This window comes from Ambystoma mexicanum, chromosome 7p (genome assembly GCF_040938575.1).
Source record: "Ambystoma mexicanum isolate Mex_15411 chromosome 7p, UKY_AmexF1_1, whole genome shotgun sequence".
In the NCBI taxonomy this organism is placed as follows: domain Eukaryota; kingdom Metazoa; phylum Chordata; class Amphibia; order Caudata; family Ambystomatidae; genus Ambystoma; species Ambystoma mexicanum.
In genome coordinates, this window is record NC_090939.1 from 145,349,634 (window position 1) to 145,367,176 (window position 17,543).

At 45.7% G+C, this 17,543-nt stretch overlaps 1 protein-coding gene across 2 annotated transcripts in view; it reads right to left on the reverse strand.

Moving 5' to 3' along the window:
- The window catches only part of MPZL1 (myelin protein zero like 1), a 356,406-nt gene that overhangs the window by 209,345 nt on the left and 129,518 nt on the right, over positions 1-17,543 (reverse strand). For both annotated transcript variants that reach the window (XM_069635931.1, XM_069635932.1), the window contains exon 3: positions 11,848-12,061. In XM_069635931.1, the coding sequence (XP_069492032.1) occupies positions 11,848-12,061 (214 nt within the window). The remainder of the gene's footprint in view (positions 1-11,847; positions 12,062-17,543) is intronic.

Genomic DNA, 17,543 nt, shown 5'->3' on the forward strand with positions numbered 1-17,543 from the left:
GGATGCGTCCGTCACAATTGTCACCTCCGGCCAGGGTTGCAAAAATGGTGCTCCCCTCATCAGATTGCCTTCGACGGCCCACCACAGAAGATCCTGGGCGACCGAGGGCAGCACCTGCACGGGATCCGACATCCTGCCGGAGAACTGCGACCACTGCATCTTGAGAGCCCACTGCAGAGATGCCATGAGGCCGAGCAACCTCAAGAACTCGAACGCCGGGAGACTCTGGGCACGTTGAAACTTGCCCACCATCTGCAGAATGTGATGAGCCCTCACCTGGGGAGGCAAACACTGCCCGAGATGTGTCGAGCACTGCTCCGATGTACTGGAGCAGTTGAGTAGGTGTCAAATGAGACTTCATTAAGTTGATGGAGAAGCCCAGCTTGTGAAGGGAGTGGCAGGTTGTTAGGCAGAATCCAGCACAGTGCCCTTAGGGACCACTACACACAAGACTACAGGTGGCAATACAAGTTTTACCTTTGGTACAAGCCTGTACTACTATGTTAAAGTGGTAACAGAAGCTGAGCAGCCAGGCTTATCTCAAGAATATACGAGCAGTAACAGAGATTACACAAAGGGACCACAATTACTGTGACTCAAGCAAATACTGACTCAAGGTTTCAGGTACAAAATATAATTACATTTATTTTTAAACTAATTGTTATCAACACAACACTTCTATTAATTCCAAAACCACACTAAAATATACTACAACTAACCAATTCACTTTGTACAGTATTACTCAAGGTAAGTACCCTGTGTTTGAATGGACTGGTGTTACGAAACCGAACACGTTACCGTGAATACAATTGCGATCAATTTTTGACAGTTCGGTCTACTAGATAAACGCGTATCCACAGCAAGAAATGCTACCGGGGCAAAAACACACTTCGCACCCGAGATACCCAGAGCGAGTTGGGGGCAGAAATCACAGGCAATATGTTTGTTAGACAGACAGAATCGAAGAACACACAGACAGGAATTCAAGAGTCAAAGGGCCGGAGACAAAGTCAAGTGACACCGGGTGCCTGTTGTCGAGGATCACACAGTCTGACAGTTCAAGATTCAATGTTGCCAAGAGTACTTCGATATTGTCAATGTTCGGAAGCAAAAGTTATAAGAAGGGAGAAGGACAAGCCTTAAAGTAGAGAAATAGGAATTTCACCCAAAATTCCTCAAACAGGACACAGTACCTTTCTCAAAGAACGAAGCTCGTGCCACAGCAGTTGTTTCTGTTGGTTTCCCGCAGACCCACGCGTTCCTGCAGCTTCAGCACGAAGGACGATGAGGGGGTCCGCACCACATAGGGATGAGGCCGGCAGCAGAAACAAGGAATAAGGTGCGCTCCTTAAAAAAACAGGTGCGGTTCTTCAGGTGGGTATCCGGACCAATACAGCAGTGTGCAGCGATTTCGACCACAAAGGCGACCTCTGGCTTAAGAAGATGAGCTGGTTATCCCCACCAGGCTCAAGGAAGACGACTCCAGACTGGATCTCCTCTTAGTCGTTGAAGGGTAGATAGCTCAGGACTGCAGCAGCGCTTCACCAGTGTTAGGCAGAATCCTGTGCAGTTCCCTTAGGGAGCACTACACGAGATTAGGACTACAGGTGAGAGCAATAAATCCCCTTTGGTATCAGTCCGTACCACAAAGATTTAGTTGGTATTTGTGGCTGAGCAGTCAGCCTTATCTCAAGAGGGAGATGAGCAGTATTCAGGGTTTACACAATAGGCCTAGAGTACTATGGCACAAAGAAACACTGACCAAAGCTTTGTATTAAAAAGTAGATAAATATTTATTTTATACACTTCTAATTAAACACATCTTTCACAGTCATCAAGAAAGTTAAATTAAGACAAGGAAAAATATGCACACTCCTTATATAAATTGTAGACCAAGTGAACCAGAGTGAAAACTGAGCAAAAGGGCACAGTGAAAACTACACACAAGGGTTGCACTAACAATTTCTCAAAGGGAGGGAAAACACAAGTTATTCAGAAATGCCTTCTTACACACCCCATCAACACTTCCCAAATGTTTGTGAACCAATTCAGCAAGGCAGTGCATCAGTATAGGCAATACTTAAAATGAAAACTGAGCAAAATGGCATTTCACAATGATTAGAAAAGGAAAGGGCAGTTGTACGAAATAGGTGCACCACACAGTTCTCGATGAGAATCAATCTAAAGAAGGCAGTTCTAACACATGTAGCCAGAGTCAGTAGGCCTGTGCCAGAGTCAGTGGTACAGGGCAAGGGCCCAGGAGCAAAATGTTCTTGTAGCTGCAGTCAAGTCTTTGGTTAACGATTTTGAAAAGGTGGATGCAGAGGGCGAAAGACAATGTTAAGAGAGGGAGACGGCCAACCCAACAGGTAGGTAAAGGATTTAAAACACCTTTAGTGCTACCGTGAAGAAAGGGCGGCCTGGCGGGACAATGTACCTTTAAATGAAGACGTGGCTCCTGCGGTGGCGGTTGTTCCTGGTAGTTCGTGCAGTTCGGGTGATCCAGCAGAGGAAGAGAGGCTCTCGTCGTGGAGGAAGGTTCGAGTTACTGCACTACCCAGGGATGAAACCAGCCGCGGTGCTGCCTGACTAATAAAAAGGTACGCTCCTTTAAATCGCGGTCCGGGTGGACTGGTTCCTGGCTATCCAGCCTCCGAGTACAGGGTACTGGTAATTCGATCAAGGCAGGTCCGGGAAGGCGATTGGCAAACTGGTTGGCCCCACCAGCTCAAGGGAAGAAAGCTCTTGCAGATGAAGATCTCCTCTTGTCGTGTGGAGATAGTGGTGAGACGCTGCAACAGGGCTTCACCGGTGGTTCAGTTGTTGCAGATGTCTTTGGCTTCTCTCCTCTTCAGCTTCTTAGTTCCAGTGGCGACGTCTTGCTCTTCCAGTCCTCAGGACCCTGCTTTTATGCAAAAATATCCCCATTCATACAGCCTAGCTGTCACTCACACAGTGGAGTGGTCATCTTGGCGGGAGACCCTCCAGCCTATCAGTATAGAATGCGACATGGGTTGCGGAGGCAACCCTGTCCAGAGGTCATACTCCCCCTCCCACACAATGGACCCACCCCAGACTCAGTGGTGCCGGAAGAAGGGCTTCTGGACAGAAGCCCGCCAAACCGACGAACAAAGGATCCCCGACCTGGGTTAGGATCGTAGAGAAAGAAAGTAGAAAGAAGTTATATTAAAGTTCTGGCAAATAAACCATACCAGAGCAAAGTTAATATTAAAATGCACCGGCGGTACGTTAGAGGCTGTCAGAAAAAGTGGTAGCCTCGAACAATGGGAAAATCCTGTAGAAAAATATTTGCGGTCGTATATTTATGGTAGTAACCACTGCCACCAGCCAGAAACTTTTGAGAGAGGGACTGTACGGTACCCTCTCGAAAATTAACATAGGGGAAAACTATTAACCCCTTCCAATACCTCCATAGTAAGATGTACTGGTTTAGTTCATAGGATTACACTAGTAAAGTCAATGGGGACTTTACATGTCCTGGGAGACAGTCAGTCCCAGGGTATTGAGTCTATGTTTGGGGGTAGCTACGACACCCCTGTGTCACTGCACTGAGGGTGCTGTGTAACACATGTGCATAAAAATGGTTCCTATGAGGTTGAGAAAGATCCCATAGGCATTAAAACACAGAAATAGCCTAGAACACACATGACAAAAATGCCTAAGAGTGGGGAGAAAAAACAGAGTCTCACTCTTAGCAGGTAAAAAGAAACCCTTCAAATCCAGCAAAGCTGCTGGGGGACTCTATAGGTAAGGGAAATTATACATTGAATGAGAATTCTGCCTAACAACCGGTACGGAATAGTTGCAGCAGTCGACCTCTGCTCCACTTCTCGTCGGTTCCTTGTAGTTCCAGTGGCAACTCTGGCTGAAGATGAGTTGGTTATCCCCACCAGGCTCAAGGGAAGAAGATGCCGGGCTGGATCTCCTCTTAGTCGTTGAAGGGTAGATAGCTCAGGACTGCAGCAGGGCTTCCCCGGTACGGGGTAGTTGCAGCAGTTGACCTCTCCTCCACTTCTCGTTGGTTCCTTGTAGTTCCAGTGGCGACTGACTTCCAGCCCAAGAGACCTGCCATTCACACAGCCTAGCTGTCAACCACCCAGCGGGGGGGAATTTATCCAGCCCGGACAACCACCTCGGCCAATCATGTCAAAGTGTGACTTGGGTTTCCTAGGATACCCTGTGCAGGAGGTGACTACACCCCTCCCTCACATTCAGCCCACATAGACACCCAGGCGCCATGAGGAGGGCTTCTAGGTAGAAGCCAGCCAAAAGACAGTGAACAAAGAAGGCAAACCTGGTTTGCCATGCAAAGAAAAACACAAGAAGGAGTTTAACAAAAAGAAATGGCGAATAAACCGCGCCAGAGCCAAACGAAAAAGGATTTGGTCAAGCGGGTTTAAGTCTGAGGCTAACACAATAGCCTACAATATTACCACGGTTTTATAAGATAACCACAGTAGACATTTAGGGTAGCTACCACTGCCACCAGCCATGTCTAAATGTTAAAAGAGCGAAACTATGCTCTAGGAGGTACAGATACAAAGAGTTAAGAGTTAACCCTTCCAGCACTCCATGTAAGATGGTGTGTACTGGAACTGTGGTTAAATTTGACTAAGTAAAGTTAATGGTAACTTTAACCTTTTCAGGGGGACAGTAGTCACCTCAGAAATGGAGTCAGTGGGAAGTCTGAACGACAACCCTGGGTCACTGCACTGAAGGTGCTGCGTGACACTCACAAACAAGGGGGCTACTGAAGTGGTGTACTCCAGAGCTCACAATCTTAAAAAAAACAGGTAAAAGACACATAGCAAAATAGGTGCAAGAATGGGGGAAAAGCTCACACTCTTACCAAGTGGAAAGAAATAACTCCAGAGATCCAGCAAAGCTCCTGAGGGACTCACTAGGTAAGGGAAATTAGCCATAGAATGAGAATTCTCCCCAACACAGGTGACGGACAGATGATACAGGGCTTGCTCGGGAGAGCGCGCCCTGATCAACCAATCGTCCAGATACGGGTAGACGTGAATCCCCTTTACATGAGATACGCAATCACCACCACCATCAGCTTGGTGAAGACCCTGGGGGCGGAGGTCAATCCGAACGGCAGGACCAGAAACTGAAAATGCGAGTCGCCAACCGCAAACCTCAGGTACTTCCTGTGCTTAGGATGAATCAACACATGAAAGTAAGCATCCTTATGGTCGAGAGACACCAACCAATCCTGAAGTTGAAGGGCTTGGAGGACTTGAGAAAGAGGAGCTTGGTCAAACCACGCAAGTCCATGATGGGTCTCAATCCTCTGTCTTTTTTCGGGATAAAAAAATATGGGGAATACCATCCCTTGTTCCTCTCCGCTACAGGCACCAGTTCTCCAGCAGGGATAGGATTTCCTGCGCAAGGAGCGGATCTGTACGCTTCAAAGAGCTTCCCCTTTGACTGGTGGCTCCTCTCGATCTACCAAAGGAAGAGTAGTACCGAAAGGAACCTCCCCTCAATTGCTGTCCCCTAGGATGACAAGGCGGAGGTTGGCGTACTGCAGCGCTCAAAGACTTTGCTACAGCTTTGGAGGTCTGCAACCTCTCAAGGCTCTCGTCAGCCTTGCTGCCAAAAAGATGGACACCATCAAAGGGCATGTTAAGAAGCTGGGAATGCACATCAGGAGCAAATCCCCCCTCCCCCCGACTTCCGCAACCACGCAAACCTGTGCATCACGGTGCTTGCCGCCATGGACCGGCTGGCACAGTCTGCCATGTCCAGACCAGACTGAACGGATTCACACATGGCATCCTTCCCATCTTGGACGAGGGCTAGAAAAACATCCTGTTCCTCCCCTCTGGGAGTATGCTCAGCCACCAAAGATGCACAACTCCACAGAGTGTGAGTGAATCTTGCCAAGGCACAAACAGAGTTGGTTGCCTTTAAAGCCATACCCCCAGATGTAAATACTTTCTTCGCCCAACCATCAAAGCGCTTGTCGTCCGTATCAGGAGGGATGGTAGGGTACGCAGCCTGCTTTGCTGAGGCCGTAGCCGCATGCACCACCAAACTCTCCGGAGTGGGGTGTGTAGACAAGTAGCAGGGGTCACCACTAGCTGGACGGTATTTTTTCAGAAGCGACTTATTCACTGCCGGGAGACTCTCCGGAGCAGTCCAAGCCACGGCCACCCTTCTTTGCAAAGCTGAATGAAATGGTAACACTGGGTCAGTGGGTGGAGCTTGGTCCAGGATATCCGTCCGGCCATCCTGCAGAAAATCAACAGGTGGAGCAGACCACCCCAAATACTCAGTCACCCTCGACATGAGACGCCGATACGAGGATTCGGCATGCGTACCAGACTCAGGCCTGCCAAACTCAACCTCCGGAGAGGTGTCAAGACTACTGGCGTCATGTAAAGACTGACGTAGGTCTTCCATTTGACTGTGACCAGACAACAGGTCATCAGGAACCTCAGGAGGCACAAGGCCCTCCTCATCTGACCCTTCCACCTCTGAAATGTAGTCAAAAAGGCTGGAATAAATCATGCCTGGGGAGGGGGGGGGGGGGGATGTCCAGAAAAGGACTCAAAGACAGGCCTCACTGACTTATTGAGAGCTTTCCTCAGAGTTTCTACCCTCCGGGGCACCTCCAGTAAATTCTCCTCAATAGGCTTCAAGGCCGGAGCCCCGAGTGTCCTTCGACGGCCTCGGCGCCGATGGTGTCGACGACTTCCTTGGAGCCGGGGCCTCGAGAGATTCCCTCGACAGTCCGTGATGGACATTTTGGAACTGCAGTCCCGACACTTTTTGAAGCCCGACTTCGGGGTAGAAGAAGACAGACCTTTTCGTAAAGTAGAAGAATCGAGCGCGCTGAGATTCTGAAGCGAACATGTATGCGGAAAAAAACGGAACTGAGGCTACGGGCGTCCTAGATATAACATCCGGTGACGTCGGTCCTCGCAGCGTGTCGAGGACGGGTGTCGAGGTCATTGACACAGGACGCCTACGCCGAAAAATATTCCGAAGCAGCACAGCTGTGTTCATTACTGTCATAGATGTGGAATACGTCGGACGACAATCCCCTCGAATTATAAATACTCTAAGCAATCCTATGTCCTTATTCTCCTTGCAAAAACAAAGAGGTGATGGCTGGAAGGTTTAGACTTAATCTTAACCACTGGCAATGCTCTGGGCAACCCTCCAGACCACCGTTCTTCGCCTGCCAAGCCATTACAGAAGGGAAATACCATATGCAAATCAGGCTTGGCCCCACCCCAAAAGGGGCAGTCCAGCCCGAACTGCTAGGCCACATCCCTTCTGCACGAGACCACAAGCATCCCCAAACATGTTTCGCCCTTGTTGGGGCTCATCAGTGAGGAGTAGCTTGGGTCTCTAGGCCCAGCAGGCACGGGACCCACGTCTGGGCATACCCGTCCCACTCGGGGTGACATAGCAAAAACAAAGAGGTGATGGCTGGAAGGTTTAGACTTAATCTTAACCACTGGCAATGCTCTGGGCAACCCTCCAGACCACCGTTCTTCGCCTGCCAAGCCATTACAGAAGGGAAATACCATATGCAAATCAGGCTTGGCCCCACCCCAAAAGGGGCAGTCCAGCCCGAACTGCTAGGCCACATCCCTTCTATTCTCCTTGACCTTACTGCTGCTTTCAACACGGTTGATCACCCCCTACTTCTCAACACTCTTTCTTCCTTTGGTTTCAAAGGTTCTGTTCTTATCTTGCTCTCCTCTTACCTCTCCTCCCACTCATTTGCTGTCTCCTCGCCTACCTTCTCTTCAGAGTACAGCGTACCCCAAGGTTCGGTTCTTGGCCCTTTCCTATTCTCTCTCTACACCTCCCTCCTTGCCCCTGCTCTCTTCATTCAGTATTTCTCACCATTTCTATGCTGGTGACACCTAACTCTTCCTTTCTTGCTCTTCCTTCTCTTCTGACCTCCACCTTAAACTCTCTTCCTGTCTTACTGCCATTAAAAACTGGATGTCATCCCGCGTTCTTTCCCACAATACTGATAAGACTGAAGTCTTTTTTTCCCTCCAACACTCTTCCCCCTCCCTCTCCTCCACCTTTCATTCACTTTCCTCCCTCTAACCTTCCTATCTCTGCCCACGCTCGCAATCTAGGCATTCACTTTGACTCCTCCCACCATATTTCTCTTACCTCTCGCGCCTGTCTCTACCATCTCTTTAATATTCGCAAAGTCTGCTCCTCTCACCTTCCGTGCTACTAAACTTTACCTATCACTCCCAACTTAAATTTCATTTCCTCCGTCTAGTCTTAAAATCTCTCTATGACCTTGCTCCCTCTCATCTCTCCGCTCTTTCTACACTCCTTCCCGCTCCCTTTGTTCAGCTGACCACTTCCTCACTGTTCCTCCTTCCCAGTGTGCCTGCTCCCGTTTCAGCTCCTAGCCCCCCTACACTGGAACTCCTTACCTCTCTCAATCCGCTCTTTACCTACCTTCTGCACTTCCCTGAAAATCTCTCCTTCTCCATTCCCCGCCATGAAACCTTCCCTCTCTCATTCCCTCTCCTTCCCTCAAATCTTCCCTATGATCCTCTACCTTCCCCTTCCCATTCATTCATTCATTCTCGCCCTTATACCCCTTCCGTTTCCCTCCTCCTTCCCTTCCTCACTCTTCCCTCACAGTTTAATTGCTCTACTTACTGTTTTGTTGGTTTGATTCACGATTGTAAATTGCTTCTACTGTTATGTTATATGTATTCTGTTAAAATGTGAAGAGTTTTGGATTAAAGCGTTATATAAACACAATAAATACAAATACCTCACCGGCCTTGTAGTGAAAGAAACACATTTCCTTAAAGCGAGTAGGTCATCTTACTCGCGTATGCCGCATCAGCTGACAGAACGTGTAGGCTATTCTCCCGATGCAAAGCCGCTGCTGTAGGCCTTGCCCACCATCCCAGACGAGCAATTTGCTTACAGGTCACCAGCGGAGTCAACGAGCAACAAACAGAACATTGAATGCCATAACAAAGTTATTTTCCTGGGGGTAAGCACCATACATATGCCCATCAAAGAAATGCAGCCGGGTGACGTGAAATGATGATGGGAGAGGCTTTTGAGAGGAAAGTAGGGGCCATGCAAAGTTGCAACCAAGTCAGCAGCAATTAGGAGAGAATGTTGTTTGAAGCTGCAGTCACGTGAAGGCTTCAGGAATTGAGTTCCACTGCTGACCCCACTCACAAGTAGCAACTAGAAATGAAATGCACGTCGAACAGCATGTTCATAAAGATAAGAAGTTTCCTCTGCTCTCGAAGCTCCGCAACTATGTGGCCATCTCCGTTGCCGGTTGGCCACCTACCTCCGTTTTATTATCCTTAACTGAATGAGAGTAAAAGCTTACCAATAGGGTTAACCCTACCATGAATAAAAGTCATTCTTAAAGAGTACCATTGGGTTTTGCTTTCCCCGATTAAAACAGTCCAAGTTATTACGAGTCTTCTGTGTGGCTAGAAGCTACTCTTAAAAGTATATGGTCTTACTCTTCTGCTCTTCTAAACTTGTAACCCTGGGTTGTGCTTCCCTGAATTGCTTTGGTGCTATTTGAAAATAGTTGCATATAGTTCTTCCTTACCTTAGAAACTGTATTACACACTTAAAAGTATACTGGGTATAACTAGATATTCGGTAGCGGATAGTTTTGTACCAATAGGTCAATTACTTACCTTGAAATATATTGTGCCTCTCAAAGTGTAATTGGGTTTTGCTTTCCCCCAAATTGCTTAGGGCATTCTAAAATAGTCTGAGTGTTCATACTTCCATCAATGAGTAGCTTAAGGCCCCTCCAGAAAGTATACAAGTTGTTTTACTAGCTCGGAACTGTGTTCTACAAAGTAATATCTGCTACAAGGTGTATCCTTGTAACTGGGTTGGTTTATTAAGTGATTTCTCTAACCAATTGTCACTGCATTACTGACAGAGTGTAGTACCCTTGAATTACTGCTGGTATTCTAAAAGTACATAGAACATGGTTTTACTCCCCAAGAATAGCTGACTGCCATTCTGAATGTGTTGTAGGTTTGACTCACCTTGACTGCTTATTGTAATCAAAATAAGGTTATACTGTGGGTTGTAACCCATAAGTATCGAATGCAATAATGTCGAAAAAAAGAATGCCGGAAAAAAAAAAAAAGTTCGAATTTATTTGTATTTTTTGTGTTGGTTTAGCTAGTAAAAATAACTTGTAAATAAACCCCCCTCCCCCACATTTAAAAAAAAAAAAACACCGAAATCATTTTTTCAGCATTTATTTCCTGACATTATGGCATTTGAAAAAATTTCATTTGACATATTCACTATAAACCATGTTATAGTACTTACTTCCTCAAGACTTAGCTTGGCCTACTTGCATTGCAAAAAAATAAAGGATTTATTTAAATACAATACATAGGGTTTGTGTTTCTTTGGACCATATGTCTGCTACAATTTCTTTGTACCAAGCTACAGTCCTCTCTCCCTCCTAAGATAAGCCTGGCTGCTCTGTCCATGCTACCAACATTCTCAGGTGTTAGACGTATACTAAAAAGGGAGCTTAAGTACGGTCTCAGATGTATAGTTTTATGAAGCCCTCGATGCAAACATTTGTGTTGTAATGAAATCAAACGCTACCCACTTAAATAGAAAGGCTCTCAATACAGACTACATTTCAATTCGGAAAATAAAGTTTTTTAGAAACGAGTCATACCGAGTCATGAGAAACAAACTTCACTCCAACAAAAGCCACTTTCAGGTGATTACAGGGGAGGCTCTTTTGAAACCTGGCATTAACATCAAAGCAGGGATTGGTGCAATTAGAAGAAGATCAGCCGCACCCATAAGAGAGCCTGGAATTCAGGTTGGTCCTCCCTCCCGAGTTGTGGTGAGTGGGGGGTGAAGGCAGGCGAACACCTATTCTGTGCTTGAAGCATCACAATTCACTCCTAGCATGATCATTGCCTTGCCATTGACAATTGCACGAGTTACTGCAGCTATCTCGTTGCTGCACTCCCTTAAATAGGGTGCAGATCATCTTTGAAGTAGGTCTGAAATAAGTGCCCCTCTTCATTTCGAAGCAAGGTCTGGTTCAGTTTCTGGCATTTCAATCCATCATAATCAAACCGTGTTCTGTCAGACTTTCCTGGAGCTCTTCACTCACCTTTAACAAAATTCCTATCACCGATTATCTCTTGGGAAATTCACTGTAGATACCAAAAGACATTGATTGCTTCAGGAAAGCACTGAATCAGCAAAGTTCTAAGCCCACTGAGGCTGCTGGCAGCAGTGCACTGCAGCTTCCAAACTGAGCTGCTATGCAGGCAGCAGTTCTGATATGCTTTTGCATAGAATACCAAGATTACCCGAGACAAGAATTTTCAAAACGCCCTGCACGTTGGGGCAAACGAAGGCCCCACTGGATCTTTGTTATAAGCTGGACATGGAGGCAATATAGAAGAAATGCCCCCCACAGACCGTGCAATTTCTGCTAGGGGCGTATACAGCATGCTCCAGCAGCCGTCAAGATCTTCCCCAAGACGCTAAAAATGATTTTGCCGGGACAACTTGATTTCCAGGTAGTACCCCACCGCCGTTCTCTCAACAAAGAACATTTCTCAGAGATGGTGAAGGAAATGGTTAGATACCTCACAGTGAAGGTTTCGAACAACCTCTGCTAATACATTCTTGTAAAAATTAAAAGATGTGTACCCAATCAGTGGCATCTCACTCTAACCATCTACTGTACATCCTTTTTATTGAAAGAGACAAGGAACACTTTCTGGAAAACATCAACGCAAGGTTTTGACAAAAATACAACATAAAGAAAGGAGTCACCTTTTGCAACAACACGCAGTACGATGGTCCCAGGCAAGCCAGCAATGTCCGGTGGATTCTTGACATCACACGTGTAGGTGCCATTGTCACGGAATTGAACATTTTCTATGTAAATAGACGCATCTTTTTTGTTAAAGTCTCCAGCCCAAGTGACTCGGTCCTTAAAAAGTGGATCACTTCCAGGGTAGGACTGCCCCGATAAATAGTACAATATCTAGAGAAGGACAACAAAATGTATTAGTAATTATGGGGCATGTTCAAAAGGAAAAGATGAAATGCAACCTTTAACCATGAGTAGCTATGCAGCAGTGCAAAATATCAACTACGTGGTAAAAATTATGAATAGTACTTTATGAGCAGGAGATTGATTTGGTTTGGGTGACCGAATAAGGCATCTTGGTTCATTTAACAATAACTTCCAGTCCTTCAACTACTCTCCAAGAGGGTTCATGCCACACAGTGAACAACTCGTACGCCATTGTATTCTTTGCTCCATTATGAAAGAATAGCAGTTTCCAGACGGGAGGCGAAACAGGAGCCATCTGTCTTCAGGGATGTCAAACTCTGCAGTAAAGCATGTATCTATCGCTTGCCCATAACCACTTAGTCAAAAGATTTTAATCTGCCTAATCCCTAGATCGAGGCATCATTTTTGTGGTGATACATGAAGGGGTGCGAGGGTGGATTTATTCCAAGGAGAATAATTAAGTTTCTTACCCATAAGATCAGATCTACCCGCATGCCTATTGGAATAGTACCAGACAGGGCTTACTTCATAACTAAGTGATATAATACAAACACTTAAGAAAAAGTCTGCCATGAGCCCATTCTTTTGGGCAAGGCTTTTTTTCAACCCACAGGCGCTCTTGAATGCCAACATCAGCCATCAACTCAGAGTCGAGAGTTACTCCGCAAATCAATCTCCACATACTTAACCATAGTCAAAACAGACACAAGACAATCTAGCTAGAAATGGCAGAACTGCAACAACAAATTACAAAACAGAATCCGAACCTTAAGCACACACAGGGAAACCGATGTCCTTCTGCCCATTCTCCATGCAGGAATTTGTAAGCAGTCAACTCTAGCAACTCAGCAGGATCATCAGAGGATCCTTGCCCGCCAAACATCTACCAAACCATAATAAACTGGGTTTGCAGCCCTTCTCCAATAAACAGAGTACCATTATGCACGGGAAAAAACATTTTTCTTTAAGACCCTGCCAGCTACTGTCCTACCTCCAACGCTCCCTTTTTTGACAATGCACAACATGGATTCAGACCATTGATGGTACAAACTAAACTTTCATCCATCTGTAACTCAGAAAAACGCTGACACCAAATGCACTTAAGGAACATTGATTGCACCAGCCACAAATTCCTACAGAGACCTGCAGACATCAGAGCGGAGGGGAGTACAGCATAAGCTCAAGAAAGCATGGGATTGCAGAAAGGCCAACTAATTGGAGTCTCCAATTGATCGGATAATGCATCTTCATTTGAATGAATGCAGGGGTAAGTGAAGAAGAGTAAGCAGGGCGATTGGATGTCCCTTCAGGCCAGAAGGTCAAAGGGTGGACTTGATAAACAAGGACATTAGGAGGCCAGAGGCATAATGCAGCAGAACTGTGTCCTTACTTTGCATCAAGGAGGGTCACTTTGTAAAGGATTGCCCCTGAAGGCAAAGCGTTTCAGGTCTAGCATCTGGGAAGGTACACTAGGTAGCTAATACCTTGAAAGCAGCAGCAAGGAGAACTATTAATGTATGTGTGTTTAGGTTACTTGCAGAGCACCAAAGGACTCAATATTCTGCCAAGTGATTTTTCAACCTGGACATGCTAGGTTCACTACTCGATACAAACATCTCTACACCAAAATGTAGAGGATACCCGGTTGTACCTCAGATCTGCTCCCCGACAAACTCCTCCAGAAATGCCTCCCCACAATTCAAATGTTAGCAAGCGTATAATGTAAAGCTCAACCTAACCAAAATGGAATTTGTTCTCCTCCGTCAATCATCCAGACAGGAAATAATCCAAAGATTGCAGAGTGACAAGCACTTGGATGGGTTCAATCCTTTTCGTACCCTACTCCAAATCCCCGATTTATCATAGACAGTAACATTGCCTTCCAGCAGCATATTAACAAAAGTGCTCCGATTCCTTGGCATGCACTCTCACTGCTCCACAACATTAAGGCCATCCTCACCTATAAATGTATAAATAGCCAAGCCCCCACTTACCTAGCTTCACGCTTCTCTCGGCACATCCCAACACGGTCACTCCGTTCTGCCCAAGCACAATGCCTCTTGGTCCCCAGATACAAACTGCAGACAGCTGGAGGCGTCCTGGCAGCCAAACTTTGGAACAATGTGCCTCTCACCATCAGAACACTGCCCTCACTTAACCTATTCAAACACAATGCCAAGCTTTGGCTAGCTACCTCACCCGGGGCCAACTGATCGCCCTCAATCCTTAATACCCTCAGCTGCATTGTCCTTGATTGTTTCTGCTTATGTAAGTCAAGTGAACGACTAATTGTAACTGAACCTGCTGTAACTGTTTTTGATTATATAAGTCAAATGAACAATTGTAATTTATTACTGCAACCTGACACTTATGTGCCTGCTGCTTAAGATATGCGCCCGGTTGCCCACAGGCCTGGTGCGCTATACAAATAAATAAAATACAAAATACAAATCTGTCGGAAAAATAGGTTGAGGTAACATTTATATTGGGCAAATATCTTCCACTGACAGAAGGGTAGGCAAGAGCAAGCACACATCTCCTAGCTTCTGTAAGAATTCACTGTTCCAACGCCCTCCAGACTCACTCGTCCTGCTTCCTTGTGAGCTAAGCTCGAAAGCCTTGCTGCGCCCAACACCATCAACCATACACATTACAAAACATCCTCCATCCTTTCCTCCTAAACGAAGGTTATGCTCGAATGGTAATACACAACCGTAAGGAACAAGTTACTTAACTGTAACTGTTCTCCAGCATGAGTCCGGCATAGACCTACATGTTCCAGAATATTCCCTGTCAGGCCAGGAATCCTCAGTAAGAAAAGGAAAGCAGTACTGCTTTAGTAGCTCGAATACTGTCTTTTGCCCGATATCCAATCACTGTAGACCGGGTCATACTGCACCCATCCAATGACGGTCGTCTCCCTGGCGGCCTTCTTCAGATTGGAAGCATGTGAGGTGCCAGTATGAACCCAGTAGAGCCACAGTGTGTGTGTGCCCTGTACTAGTAGCAGCATCAGTGGAGTCTCTAGCCTAACCAACTGGTTTTACTGGTGCCCTCTGGGGGGTACCTCCTTGGCCAATCGTACCAGGTGGCAAGCACGCTGAAGTGCGACCCGATCTGGGCTTTGCCCGAGGGTGCCCGGAGGCCATGCCAGGGGCCCCGTCCTCCAACCGTAGGTAGTGGTCCAGCTTGGTTTTGGCTAGAAAACTTTGGCAGATGTCGCGTCGGTCCACTTCATGATCAGGATGCAGACAAAGACATCTCATGTACTTGTCCTTCACGCACATATTCCTCAAGCCATACTGGGAGCAGAGCCTGAAGAGACTTCTCCTATCTTCCTCCGACATGGCAAGGCACGAAGTAGGCCTTTCCACATTGACAGGCAGTGTAGATGTACAAACTTAACCAGCAACAGAGCCCAGTTACCGGACCCCAGTAGCCATCAGCGGTCTTTAATATTTGCAGTAAAAAAAAAAAAAAGTAAAAAAAATGAACAGTTATCGAAAAAAGCAGAGAGCAAAACTCGAGGACTCCTTGCACCAAAACTTGCAGTAAACAAATCTGAAGATGGCCGCCCAGTGGTTGACTCGGGGAGACAACCATCATTGGATGGGTGCAGTATGACCCAGTCTACAGTGATTGGATATCAGGTGCAAGGCAGAAATCGAGCTTTTAAGGCAATACTGCTTTCTTTTTCTGATCGAGGGTCCCCGGCCTGACAACGGGGAATTTTCATGAGCATGTGAATCCATGCCAGACCCCATGCTGGAGAATTGTTTTTTTAATATGAGGGATAGTGAGATGGGCTCCTAATAAATGACATTCCATGAATGTGAACTAATGGTCACAGGTTCCTCAGTTAAGTATTTTTTCCTGCAGTCTAGAGCTTTATGACAGTAGGCCGCAACTATTTATTTTCAAATTTCTCTAATAACTCTGCATCCTTAGTCAAGCTTGATGCATCTGCTACAACCACAAATAATAGATCACAGCTGATAAATAAAAAATACTAACAGATATTGACAATGCCAAGAAAGCTTTGCATTTCCTTAATGGGAGCAAGAGAGGTCCACTGCAGCACAATGATGCCTTGACCACCCAGTCTTCTAGAGACAAGCCTCATCAACGCTGTTCTCAGTCAACTATGTAAATATTGTTTGTTATGCTAAGAAAATGATTCTATGCCCATGAATACTAACATACATGTCAAGAGGTTCTCTCAGTACCATGTTCATGAACTGGAAAGTCGCAGGTTACTTATAAAGGGCATAACTAAACTATATTTAAAAACAAAAAGCGATGACCACAGATTCCACTCTTTGTATTTTCACCCGATTCAGATGGAATGTACCCCACAGGTCCATCTTAGTATATTTGTAATGGTTCTTAAAGGTCATCTTGTGAAGGGTGCGATAAAATCAAATAAGTAGACACTTTTCTCCAACATGACAACAACATTTTTCAAACTAACCTGTTTTTCAAAATGCATGAAAACCTTGCTTGGTACCAGCAGTGTGCATACGATTTATCCAATTAACATCAAACTTGCAACTACAGAAAGCATTAGCTGGATGTATGAATCCCCAGGACAGAAAGTGGCATAGAGGAAAATACACACAGCCAAAACCGGCTGCAGCAGCTGATACAAAGATGCTGAATGTCCAGGATAAGCTTGCCAGGTTTTATGATTGGCTATGGACCAGGGTTGACCAACTCCAGGCCTCGAGGGCCAGAAACATGTCCGATTTTCAGGATATCCCTCATTAATATTAATGGGGTAAATGTGCATGCAATGATTCTAAAGATAAGAAAATGTAGATCAGGAATAGTAATGAAAACCAGTCAGGATTCCGTCTATTAAAAACACCTATTGCCCGAAATCCCAAAAGCAGAAATGCCTGTTACGCAAGAACTGGTGTAGTAACACTGTGTGAGACTACACAACACTTATCTGCTTGGTGTTACGTAACCCACCTTTTGGTATAGGTCTAGTGACTGAGCAGCCAGGCCTATCTCAAGAGGGGTAAAATGTGAGCTGTAGCAATGATATTCACAAATACACATATCCAAGTAACACTAACACTCAAGATTTCAGATTTCAGTTATAAATAGTTATTTAACATCAATTTCTAACTAAGCATTTTTTTTAAAAAAGGGCAAAATATGTAACCATCAAATAGACTTTAAAATACTTTCCAGAATCAGCACAAGTTAGTGGATACTCTTAGGAATTGTGTAAGAAGCATATCCAACACCTTCACAAGGACAGTAATGGCATTTATATATCACTTTGCGGATTCTGAAGTTGCAGAAAGGAAGGAAAAAAGGTTAAACAGGTTCTCAGGGCATGCAAGTACACTTAAACCTTCCAATGAAGTCTAGACAAGCCTTTCCCAGCAATAGGTTTTAAACAAGTTACCACTGAGGGACAGTTAGAATCAAAGTCAAT